General features: G+C 52.2%; 4 protein-coding genes across 4 annotated transcripts; 1 reads left to right on the plus strand and 3 right to left on the minus strand.

The window, feature by feature from the left end:
* Positions 1-134: 134 nt before the first annotated feature.
* Positions 135-2,337, plus strand: N7496_003290 (WD repeat NOL10/ENP2 family protein; the record flags this gene model as incomplete). The annotated part of the gene is made up of 2 exons (XM_056696221.1): positions 135-351; positions 407-2,337. The coding sequence occupies 2 exons, from the start codon at positions 135-137 to the stop codon at positions 2,335-2,337; spliced, it is 2,148 nt and encodes a 715-aa protein (XP_056558433.1).
* Positions 2,338-3,280: 943 nt separating this feature from the next.
* Positions 3,281-6,361, minus strand: N7496_003291 (uncharacterized protein; the record flags this gene model as incomplete). Its single annotated transcript, XM_056696222.1, has 3 exons — positions 3,281-5,860; positions 5,937-6,035; positions 6,113-6,361. The coding sequence occupies 3 exons, from the start codon at positions 6,359-6,361 to the stop codon at positions 3,281-3,283; spliced, it is 2,928 nt and encodes a 975-aa protein (XP_056558434.1).
* Positions 6,362-8,147: 1,786 nt separating this feature from the next.
* Positions 8,148-8,732, minus strand: N7496_003292 (uncharacterized protein; the record flags this gene model as incomplete). Its single annotated transcript, XM_056696223.1, has 1 exon — positions 8,148-8,732. One exon carries the CDS (start codon positions 8,730-8,732, stop codon positions 8,148-8,150), a length of 585 nt encoding a protein of 194 aa, XP_056558435.1.
* Positions 8,733-9,371: 639 nt separating this feature from the next.
* Positions 9,372-10,796, minus strand: N7496_003293 (uncharacterized protein; the record flags this gene model as incomplete). Its single annotated transcript, XM_056696224.1, has 1 exon — positions 9,372-10,796. The coding sequence occupies one exon, from the start codon at positions 10,794-10,796 to the stop codon at positions 9,372-9,374; it is 1,425 nt and encodes a 474-aa protein (XP_056558436.1).
* Between the last annotated feature and the right edge of the window lie 1,442 nt (positions 10,797-12,238).

Here is a 12,238-nt window from a genome sequence, read left to right on the forward strand (position 1 = left end):
AGGGACGCTCAGGCCAATCACCGGGACCCGCACGGGCAGGTCACGTGGCCCCTATCGCTATCTTTTTTTTATCGCCGCGCATTTTTTTTCTTTACGATCTGAAGTCGAGGTTCCAAGTTGTTCACCTCGCCGCCATGAAGCTGTCAAATCAGTCCGAGGTACCGGTGTATACCATCTCGGGCTCCAACACAGCCCGACCTTTGCCTGAATGGCTGGCTCGACGTCGTAAGCGCAGCTTGAAAGATGACCCGGAGTATGCGAACCGCATCGAGTTGCTGCAAGACTTTGAGTTTGAGGAGGCCAGTCAGTGTGTGAAGGTCAGCGAGGATGGTGAATGGGTTATGAGTACAGGTATGATTTGACAGCGATCGTGGGTTACCTTTTCGCAGCTAACAGCCTCTTCTAGGCACATACAAGCCCCAGATTCATGTTCACCAACTGTCGCAACTGTCCCTATCATGGGCACGACACACCGTTGCTCTCAACACGAAATTCCTTCTCCTCTCTTCCGACTATTCCAAATCCCTCCACCTTCAAGGCGATCGCTCTCTCGAATTCCACACCCCGCAAGGATGCCACTACACTACTCGGCTTCCACGATACGGACGTGATCTTGTGTTTGACCGTCAGTCAACGGAGGCCTTGATTCCCTCGGTCGGTGTCAACGAGAATGGTCTGGGTGAAGTTTTCCGGTTGAACTTGGAGCTTGGTCGATACATGCGGTCTTTCGAGATCGAAGTCGGTGGTGATGATTTTACATCTGCGGGAGGAGGCGCTTTGCAAGGCGGCATCAACACTGGTTCGGTTAACACGGGTGCCATCGCGGAGGAGAGTCACAATCTTCTTGCATTCGGTACATCTATCGGAACAGTGGAGCTGTGGGATCCCAGAGCCAAGGGCCGCGCGGGCATTCTTCTGCCCCCCACCCAGTCTGTCGGCGACGAGATGCGCTCCGAAATTACTGCACTTGAGTTCCACCGCAACGGTTTGACACTGGGAACCGGTGCCTCCAACGGATTGATTCACCTCTACGATCTCCGATCCCCAGTTCCTCTGTTGAAGAAGGACCAAGGATATGGTTTCCCCATTCACACCCTCAAGTTCCTCCAACCGTCAACCGAAACCCGGGAGGCGACCATGGATCCTAAGATTATGTCCGCCGATAAGAGGATTATCAAGATCTGGGACCCCCGCGACGGTACACCCTGGACTTCCGTGGAGCCTGCTGTGGACATCAACGACGTGGCCTGGTGCAAGGATAGTGGTATGCTTCTGACTGCCAATGAAGGCCGCCAGCAGCACTCCTTCTTCATTCCTCAGCTCGGACCCGCCCCCAAGTGGTGCTCCTTCCTGGACAACCTGGTCGAAGAGATGGCCGAGGACCCGAACGACCCCAACGCATTCACCAGTGCCCAGGCTGGCTCTATTTACGACAACTACAAGTTCTTGACCGTGCCCCAGCTACGTACTCTCAACTTGGAGCACCTCATTGGTCGTACCAATCTTTTGCGACCATACATGCACGGTTACTTCGTTGCTCAGCGTCTGTATGAGGAGGCTAGGTTGATCACCAACCCATACATCTGGGAAGAAGAGCGCGCCAAGCGCGTCAAGGAGAAGATTGACAAGGAGCGCGAGAGCCGTATCCGTGGCAAGAAGAAGGTTGCCGTCAAGGTCAACAAGAAGCTGGCCGAGAGAATGCTTCTCGCCGAGGAGAAGCAAGAGCGCCGCAGGGCTAAGCAGGTTCTTGAGCGCGGCGGTGATGCCGATATGGTCGATGCACCCGCCCCCGAGACCGAGAAGACGGGTGTTCTGGGCGATAGCCGTTTCAACAAGCTGTTCGAGGACGAAGACTTCGCTGTTGATGAGCTCTCCCACGAGTTCAGGATGATCAACCCAAGCACTATCCCCGAAGCCCCCGCCAAGAAGGAACGCGGTCTGACCGCCGTCGAGCAAGAAGCCATTGACGACGTTCCCAACTCCAGCGACGACGACTCAGACTCCGAGAGCGAAGCCGAGAGGCCCGTTAGAGAGAAGGCTTCCAACAAGATTTCCTCCGCCGACTACAAGCGCACCAAGCGACCCCCACCACGCATGCAAGTCTCCTCCTCAACACGCACAAGCTCCACCCGCGATCGATCATTCGGCTCGCGCGCGCAGAACATGAAGACCAAGCAAAGACCCATGCGCCAGAACGGCGTCGTTGGTGAGCGCGAGGTCAGCTTCATGCCCGCTTCCAAGTCGAGGAAGCAAAAGCCAGAAGTCCAATACGACAAGACCGAGTTCCGGGCAAAGGAGCGTCGTAGTGCCTCGGGCAATACGTTCCGGAAGATGTGATTTGGTGGTGTTGTTTGTTTGCACCATAATGGCGTTACAAAATGGCGGGTTTTTATTCGGATTGTTTGGCCTGGTCTTTTGGGCTTGAATATGTGTATTCTTATCATGGTTATGTTGCATGACGGTGTCACCTTCTGCATTTAGAGCCTTCTTTTGTTATATACCTCAACCAGCACCCAAAAGTATTTATTTCTAACCTAACTCCCGTCAAGTAATGGACTTGACTGAGCACTACTCGCTGTATACCACGGCGTGAAAAGCGAGAACCTACTCATCTCACGCTGCATCTCGTCGTAACTACCCAAACTTTAGGCAGAAATGTTCATGCATATTTCGAATTGTAATCTGTCTGCTCTAGGAAAAATGCCCAAAGATCCAGCCTAGCCACGCAAATTATGTTTTAGCAATCGTAAACCAAAACAAAAGCCCCCAGGGCCAGGGACTAGATAACCTCGAAACCAAAGCATCACCTCAGCAGAGGAACGGCATCAAGTCATATCGATCGTGCAGTTTAGCAAATCCATCCCAATCGGAACCAATTACTCTGACGGGAAACAGACCAAAAAAGACCAACGCAAAACAAGACAGAAAACTAAAATAAAAAAAAAACCACTCCAAACTCTATGCACATGATATGATGGAGATAAAAAGGAAATAGCTGCTCAGATGAGAAAAAAAATCCGGTCTATGGTAGCAGCGAACTCAAACGCAGAGACATGATCAAAAGAAAGATACGAGGAGAGATGAAAGTGAACTGTTTTAGATAGAAAAAAGTATCTGAAGTCACCATTCAACCGAAAGAACAAGGAGGAGAGACACGAACAAGAAACAAGGCAGATTGCAGGGGGTATTGGCTTAAACGGGGCAAACTAGATTCGACGAAGGGGAAAAAAAAGATATCAACTCCAACAGCGCGGTCTCACTCACCCTCAACCACCACAACCTACCAACCACCGGGAAGCCCAGCTCCACGGCGCCCGCTACCTCGCCGCGAACTCCCACTGGATTCCGCACCGTGATTGCCGTGGCGGGTCTCCTCGAGACTCCGCCGCGAGGCGCCAAAGTCGCTCATAGCGAACAGCAGCGGCTCGTCGTCTTCGTAGACGGCTTGCGAGGGCGGGGCCCGACTGGTGCCGGGACGGTGGATGGAGGTGCGGCGGACCTCGGTCGTCGAGTTGCCGCTGTTGCTGCCGCTGGCGTTGCCGTCGTGGTCGTCGCGTTCGACCAGGTGCGGCGGGATGTTGGCGCCGCGGGCAAGGCTACTCGACGCCGAGCTGAGTGAGTGGCCGCTAGAGAATCCCCGACCCCGAGAGCTGGCGAAGCGCGGCTGGTAGACGTTGGACGCGGACGAGGCTGCCGAAGGACCCGTGATAGTCTGACCGCGAGTAGCTGTGCCGCTGGTCGTGGTGGAGGGGTCCTCGGATGGCCGTCGTCCCGTCGAGGCTTCGGGGTCGGGATTCTCGTACGCCGGCCGCTGCTGTAGCGGCCCGGGTGTCTCTGCTCCCAGGCTCATGCTCCGGATCACGAGGTTGAAGATCTCCTCGTCGTCGCCGGAGTGAGGTCGGCGGTGCTGGGCGGCGGAGCTTGAGCGCCGATATGCAGGTGAGAACACCCGTGGCGAGGTTGGGATATCTATCGCACCCGCGGTCGAGGTACCTGCCTGTGTACTTTCGAGGCTAGGATTCTCTTCCAGCGGCGAGTCGTGCTCTAGGTGCGTTCCTCGCCGGTCGTGCTCCGTGGGGACCTCATCTGCAACGCTGTTCGAACTCAGACGAGATCGGATGGCGGGAGTGTGTGGTGTGTGTGGTGTGTGTGGAGAGATGGGCTTTCCAGGAGATGAGGCGGTTGAAATAGAGGTGCCAGAAATCATTGGCGGCACGCCAGAAAGCTGCTTGCTCGAGGATGTGGAGGAGCGGTGCAAATGCATAGACGATGACATGGAGTCTGACAGCGCCGCATTGGAATCTCGCATGCGCTGGAATCGCGCGAGGGCTGCTGAGGTAGCAGTGGGCTTTCGCTGACCGGACTGGAGCGACGCGGTGTTGCTTCGGTTCATGAGATCCTTTGTCGAGTCTAGCATTTTCAAAAACTCGGAGATATTTTCATCGTCCGCGTGGAAGGACTCGGCACTCGTCCCAGTGACTTCTGCAAGAAGGCCAGAGCCTGGTTGCACGTTGGACGAAGCCGCACTGGCCTTGCCACTCGAGTTGTCGTCCTCATTCTTAGCCATGCCTGCAGAAGATGGTCGACCGCGTCGATGACTAAAGGAACTGCTGTAGCGGGAGATAGGTGCAGGTTTGGGGGAAGCGGAAGTAGATGATGAGATGGCTTGTTCAGATGCAAGAGCAGCAGGTTTGCGAGCAGAAGCTGCGGAGGAAGGAGGTGGCATCACCCGGGATTCTGCTGAAGTGCCCGTTGGAAGGCGAGCAGATATGGTGCGAGGTGAAACACCGAGAGGAGTATCCACTAGAGAAGGAGATGCGGAAAGTGGAGGAGCCTTGAAAGCTTGGAAGGAGATGGAGGGGCGACGATGGGAGCTTGACAAACTTTCACTCGCAAGTTGAGCGGCACGTCCAGTTGGGGGTGCGATTCGTGCAGCAGGCAGAAGTCTCTTGGAGTGCGCATCAGATGGGGATGAAGATCCAATGCCGGTATCTCTGGCCGCACGCAAAGCAGAAATCGGGCTAGTCCCCGTCGGGCCAACGTGGTGGAAGGTAGAGAGACTGCCGTATGCGCGTGAACAATCCGGGTTTTCCACAGTCTTTCGCTCTACAGGCACCGATCCGATCTCAGGATTCAGACGACCGACGTCATCTGACGGCAACGAGGGGCGGAAGATATCGTCGTCAGCACCCATAAAGCGCGAGCTCAACAGTGCCTCGGAATCGTCGACACGGAATTCACAGTTCAACCGGTATGTGACTTGCACTCTGAATGGTCCTGCCGGAGACTCGGTGGCCCCGAAGCTGTACGTGTCCACCGTCTTCCCACTTTCCTCGAGGAGGGGTAGCGTCAAAAGATCTCGAGATGCCCTTGACTGATCACTCCGAGCAGCAGTATTCGGATCAAGTATGCGGTACTTGATCTGCAATGCAGGACTTCGCCGCACCTTTGTGTTGCGCCGTGAGAACTTCCAAGCCGGCAAAAACTTGGAGTATGTGTACAATGACCGAAAGAGGATGATGCTCTTCTTGTACACCGTCGGCAGCATGGATCCCAGCTCGGCAGTGGGCTTGCTAGTAGCCTCTCCTAGCTCGATCCTCCACCGTTCCAGAATGACCTCGTCCGTGCCTTGGTGATATGCATGCGAGCCGGCGCCACGAGACGCCGCAATCGAGTCTTGTACATCCCAACGCTTCCCATTTTCATCCAAGATCACCAGGCTTTGGTTGTTCGTGAGTGCCGAGGCGTCCAAATACGTTTCGATGATAAGCGGCGGGGGTCTATTCGTGGAGGCATCGCAGGTCTTCCATGTCCACAACTGTTCACGAAGGACATCGGTGTCTTCTAACTCGACATTGAACTGTTCCATCCGATCCAATATATCAGCATTCAAGCTTGACAGGAAGCCATCAGAGACCGGTCGCGCCGTGACTTACCCAACGATTCACTTTTGGGGTATCTGAATTCTTAGCAAATGCAGGGGGGAGGTCGACACGCGAATGAAGGATGATGAGGGCCGCTTTTGTGTGGTAATTCTGCACCAAGGCGAAAGAACGGTCGTCAGTCAACGTTATCCATATGGAAGATGGCAACCCCCCACTTCGTCACATACCGAGATGATTTGATTCAACTTTGTCATAGCTTCTTTGCCCGGACCTCCAAAGTCCCGCGCCGACGGCTCTGATACCGGATCCGCACTTGAATCGATACCCAGACCCTTGGCGGGGTGATACCGGCCATCAGTGGTGGGGGAAGTCGGCACGGAGTCTGAGTCTTTGAGGTCATCTCGAGCGGGAGCAGATTTGGCGGGTAACTTGGGTGCCGACGAGGGTACCGCCGGCGACCGCGGGTGCTGATGCATGATGTGATTCTGTCAAGAGGAAGGTTAGGGACGAATTGTGAGGACCCGACGCAACAGAGCTTACCCCGACAAACGAGGTCGGGAGGCGAGCGCTATCAGCAGTGGCGGAGGGTGTTATCAGGAAGGCAACGAGACGGCGGTGGAGCTGGAGCCGCAGGCATGCTAATCGCTGTGCAAGAAGAAAGAGTCCGATCAAACTCCAGGCAGAGAGTGAAGGGTGAAATATGATTTGCGAATGGAAAAGGCCCTGAGCAGGCTGCGCATCGTTTGGTGGTCGGGCAAAGGGCAAGATTGGGTGGTGGATGCTCTAGAGGCGGACCTTTGGAGCAATAGAGCTTCTCCGCATCGACGAGAGCGGAGGCGGTTTCTCGTCTGGGGGGAGTTCACAGCGCGGGCACGTTGTGGCACCTACGGAACTATGAATGTCATGTTCGGGGATGTTGTGTTGAGGGATAGAATTTATGACTATGAGGGAAAGGGAGGAAGATGGAGGAGGAGAATAGTTGAACCAGTGGATGCAGAAGGGGTGGAGAGAGAGGCTTTGGGCTTGTTTCGTCTGTGACGCACACCCGGTGACTCGACAGGTCTCGAGGGTTCAAGTCAGCCTGGAACGCCACACTATAGCTGATCAGACTGGAGATGTGAGTTATATCTGCTTCTGCTTCTTTTCTTTTTTTTTTCTTGCAACTGCAGAAATCGGAGAAAAGCAGACCCAACGGGTGTGGTGCATCTGGAGTTGGTACAATATACCTTTGGTATAGTCCTCGTACTCCGGTCGCAATACGATACTTTCGATACTTTCGGAAAGACCAAAAGATAAGGAAATCCCCAGCTGATCATCTCCCAGCTGATCGTCCGAGCACAATCACGTTAACATACCAGATACTTGAGAGGGTCATTCACTGTCGCTTTGTCTTGTGTAAGACATACCATCTCCTCCGTATTCGGAGTCATACTACTGCTACAGTTCATTGTTCTCTGGTACTGGAAATCCTTTCGCGAGCCACTTTCCCCTTTTAAGCTCGTACATTTTGTCTACTAATGTTAATGACTGTCTCGGTCTCGACCTCATGGCTGCCTAATTATGATTCAACATTCTACAGGGATTGCAGTCTCCAAGAAGGCCACAGAATATCGGGCGGAGTTGCAGTTTGGTGCGCGACTCCTGCCAGGCAGACCGCCGGGCGCACTGCAGCAGAGCCGCGACGAATGACGCAAGCGAGCACGGAATAAGGATCATTGAAGTTTAATTCGGGTTGTAGTGGAGGTGAATCATGCTTGCCTAGAACAATGTAGTAGATCCTACCATACTACGGACGAAACTATGGTTTCGTCTGAAAGGATGGATAGAATTAAAGACAAAGAAACAATCATCATGGATCTAATCTGAAGGGAAGCCCATTGCTGATAGGGAGATACTCTTTCAACTTCACAATCACATGATGCGCTAGCTCTAGTACGGCTAGTGTCGTTTCTATACATTCGTTTCGTGTTTGAATGGTAATAAAACAAACCGAAGAAGGCGTATAGCTACGTATTATTATTTACAACCTTAAGGACCAGACATGTCAGTCGACTACCACGCCTTCCTCCAGAAGTGCATTCATGAGATTGGTAGAGAAATGAGAGTGTTCAAGGCCAATTCTGAGATTTAGCCATAACGATAGAGAGAACTTTCAACAGTGGTAAATTGCCCAAAAGAACGCATGTTTACATACAAGTACAGGAAAGCACAATCAAACACGTGTTATAAGGTAAATATGAAAGTCTAACATATAACCCCGCTCTATTTAATAGAAAGATCGTTGCCGTATGGCCAGTTTTCAAGAGTGGGAATGTAATTCGCCAGAGTCGAAATGAAGTGCGAGTGGTCGCTCGAGGCCCCATAACCTTCATGGTAAATCTTGCTGGTGGATGGGACATCCTCATAGTCAATAAAAGGCAGGCTTGCCCAAAGCTTACCCGCAGACTTCTTCTGGTCTTGCAAGTGCTTCAGAAGGTCATTGGCGTCGGCCGGCTTAGCAGTGACCTTCCAACCCTTCATCTTCCGATACCACTCAGCGCCCCTCGCCATCTCGATGGGTTTCAGGCCATAGTCCTTCAAGCTATCCAGGCCTTTGACAGTCTGCCACTTGCCATTAAGTAGATTCTTGAAGGACTGGGCCTTGACGAAGAAGTAGCAGTCACCATCCTCGTAGACACCATCAAACTGGTCCAACTTGTCCTTGGAATAAGCCTTGGTGAGGTCACCATTGACGTTCTTCGCTATGACAACGAATATCTGATCCAACTGCCAGCTACCACTGATAGCATAGAGCGGTTTATGTGAGAAAGACTTACCGAGCAGGGCAACGAACAATGTGTTGCGCATGATGAAAATAGCTTTGAATTGAATCGAGCGTACGATTGAAGGTTTTCAAGCCTAGGTGTCGGGGATTTTGCTCGATCCTTTTAAAGAGAAGAAGTATTTGGTTTGATGACTTGCTTTATCCATGGCAAGAAGCAGATCTTTATAGCTTTGTAGACTGCAGCCAAGAAGCCATCGTACAACTGTTCGATACTGATATCATACTACATATCTCTTCTGGCCCCCTCCTGATGTTTACAGCTGACTCCACGCTTGACATATAGAATAAACGAATATTTTGGCAAAGTTCTATGTATAAGGTATTCCGCCCCATCGATACCTAACGTCACAGTTTGATGTACTCTAGAGGGAACCCTGAAACACAGGACATGCATCATTACCGCGTACAGTTTATACATACACCCATATTAGGCTTAGCCCAACCTCATAGTTAAGTGTTAAAACAGTCTATATCTCTACGATGGGGGCGATGACAAGCATTACTGTAGATTAGAGCTCTCATTACAGACTAAAGCCTGAATTGCTATTCATCCATATCATAATGCATCCATACATAACAGACATTGAACCACCCTCCATCCCACCCACCCATTACCAACTTCTAGTTCACAACCCCTGAGATCCCTCAGCGTGACCAATTCATCACCAGGTGACAACCTCATTAAGCACATTCAAATTCTGTTTAACGTTCGAGTCACTCTGACCCAGGTGAGCAAGCACGTCAATCAGCTTAGTCAGAATAGGCTCAAGCTCAACACCTAGGGCAATAGGATTGAGGATACTGCCAAGCTCGGTATTCTTCGAACAGCCGCTCGCCGTTTTACCAGCAAACGCAGCCTCAACAAAGCTGATCGCGTCCGGGATAGCAATTACCTCCGTTGTCGCGTGACCACCAGTGGCGAAAGTGGTGAACTTGACGCTGGCCCCATTGCTACACCATGAATCGACCATCGTGGACGCATTAGCGTAGGGTATGATCTCATCTTGCGTCGCATGATAAACAAAGACTGGCGCCGTGGGAGTCTCCGTCTTATTAACACCCATCATGTTCTTGCTGAGGATCTGTTGGATAGTCGGTTGGTAGAGCAGACGGTCGCCCAGGCTTTGAATTTCTGTGGACAACAGGGACATCTCAGGGAATGCGAGTATATCACCAACCGCGCAAGTAGTTCTCGCAGTCTCTAGGACCTGTGCACCCTTTGCAGTCAGGATGCCGTTGATTATGGGGTTGAGCTCGGCGCCATAAGCACTGGGCATCGCCAGACCCGCAACAGCGGCAGGAATGAAACCGCTGAACAGAGTGTTATCGATGAAGACCAAGGTACCAGTCAAGTTGGCAGGAGTACCGCCCTGTACCCAGCCCTTGATGTCCAACTCGGGAGCATAAGTAGGATGCAGTGAAGCTGCCCAACCAGTTGCAATTGCACCACCCGAGTACCCAGTACCCACAATCATAGGGTTAGCACTGGACAAACCTAGCGTCTTGAAACTGGACACGGCTCGCATACTATCCAAAACGCCCATCCCCTCCAAGTGACCCGGCCCAAAGGCTGCATCGGGCCCCTCGTAGTCAGGCGAGGTGACAATGTAGCCCAAGAGCAGGTAGACTTGCAGAATCAACTGCTCGGCAGAGGAGATGATGTCGGTCTGCGCAGCACCCAGCTGATAATTGTAACTAGGGTTGCAGATCGTCGCTGAGCTATCGTACGCTGTGTGGAAAGACAAAAATCGATCCTTCTTCGCCGACGTTGGCACGAAGATGGTCGTCACCCCAGCAATAGCCGTGCCGTTGATGGCTGTCGTGCGGTACAGCAATTGGTATGCCTTGACGGGGTCCGGGATCAATCCCAGGAAAGCGACACTGATCTCACGCTCCCGCAGGATAGTTCCAGGCGCCTCCGACTCGTAGCCAGCTGGGGGCTGATAGAATGGGTCATCGCTGGGAGCCTTGGGGGCAGCGCGCGGCAATATCCTCATAGAAGCCGGGCGAGCCGAAGCCATAGCCAGCATGAATGCCAGCAAGGCCATCACGGCCAGGCGTGCCGACGAGCCAAGATAAGAAGTCATAGTGAGCAGAACCCTCTTCAGCTGGTATTCAGGGCTTCTGGAGACTGGGTCTTTGACGATTCCCACAAGACAAACAAATTGTCCGGAGGGAAAGCCCTAAATATCCACCGTCCGATGGATCCGGTGAATGTGATGATAGCCTCCTACCGAGGCAGCTTAGCCCAGCTTTTGGGCGCGGTGATCCCCCTATCCCCTGAAGGAAGCGGTTCCTGCATCATTCTCTTCCAAAAAGACCAATCCATGAGCCCACCCATCTCGTAACGGAAGTCTATAAACCCGGACAGGGTGTCATCGAGATGACCGATATTTTCCGGGCCATCTTGCCAAATATCAGGTCTCGTGGTGAAGAAACCCTTGTGCCTGATCCAATTTTGCGCCGTGGGCGGTTCGGGGGGAAATTATTGGGGAGAAACTACTGGAGAGGATCGGCGGTGACCCCGCACTATTGGGGCCCTCCCCAGAGTGAGTTAGTCTATTCTCTAGAGTCATCCTAATAATCCTGGTTAGGATCGACGCCGCACGGCACCGTATTTGTGAAGGGTGAACGGCTTTCGGAGACAAAGTCAATTACGATAGGACTAGGTGAGATGGAGACCGGGATGATAGATGGACCGATGATGAGCAATCTTGATTCTTCGTGACATGTGCTTGCTTATGAGGACCCTGACTGATGATCACTCCGCTAGATAACGGAGAGGTGTCGGGGTTATCCTACCAAGGAATCGTATTTTCTGCGTATTCGAAGCGATGGGTCTTCGGAGGGCTGAGAATTGAGAAGCACGGGCCTGTCAGCCTTGTTGAAGATTCTTTAAGATTCTATTCTCTCCGCATCATTTTCTACTATGCCTCTGAAATTGAGCCCTAGGTCTTTTCAGATTGTTCACTCCAGTAGCCCAGCAGGAGAGCCACCTGTCCGCCACCTGACTTTTGCAGGGCAGTCCGCTCTGTTCCTCGTGAGTATATCTATACTGATCCCGGTACCAACCTAAGATATGGACCCATCCATTCCCTGGAGGATAGTCAAGTCGAGATTCTTTAAGATTATTGAGTCTGCGCTCTCGAATTACTTACGTGTAGATTCATGAACCGATTAGTGGTAGTGAGGGGTCTAGATAGGAGGTCTAGGGGTGGAATGAGATATATAGCTATGTCCCGGCAATTGAAGACTGGTGGTAATGGGCTTGATGGTCATGGCGATAGTGGTGGAGTGATAGTCTCGGGACACCTTTCCCAAGCACAGGAGTAAACGAATTCAGCACTTTAAAAGTGCTTCATAGAGGAGATACGGCGTCTGCAAGATCCACCTCAGTCAACTGGTATAAAACCCTACCCAACTCGCGATTAACTCGATACTTCTCGCCGGCCGTTGAGTCTTGTAATAAATCGTTAGTTTCCATCCAATCATTGACCACATTAAAAATATCATATATCTCGAGATCTAT

Source organism: Penicillium cataractarum (assembly GCF_028827025.1).
Source record: "Penicillium cataractarum strain IBT 29864 chromosome Unknown utg000002l, whole genome shotgun sequence".
NCBI lineage: Eukaryota > Fungi > Ascomycota > Eurotiomycetes > Eurotiales > Aspergillaceae > Penicillium > Penicillium cataractarum.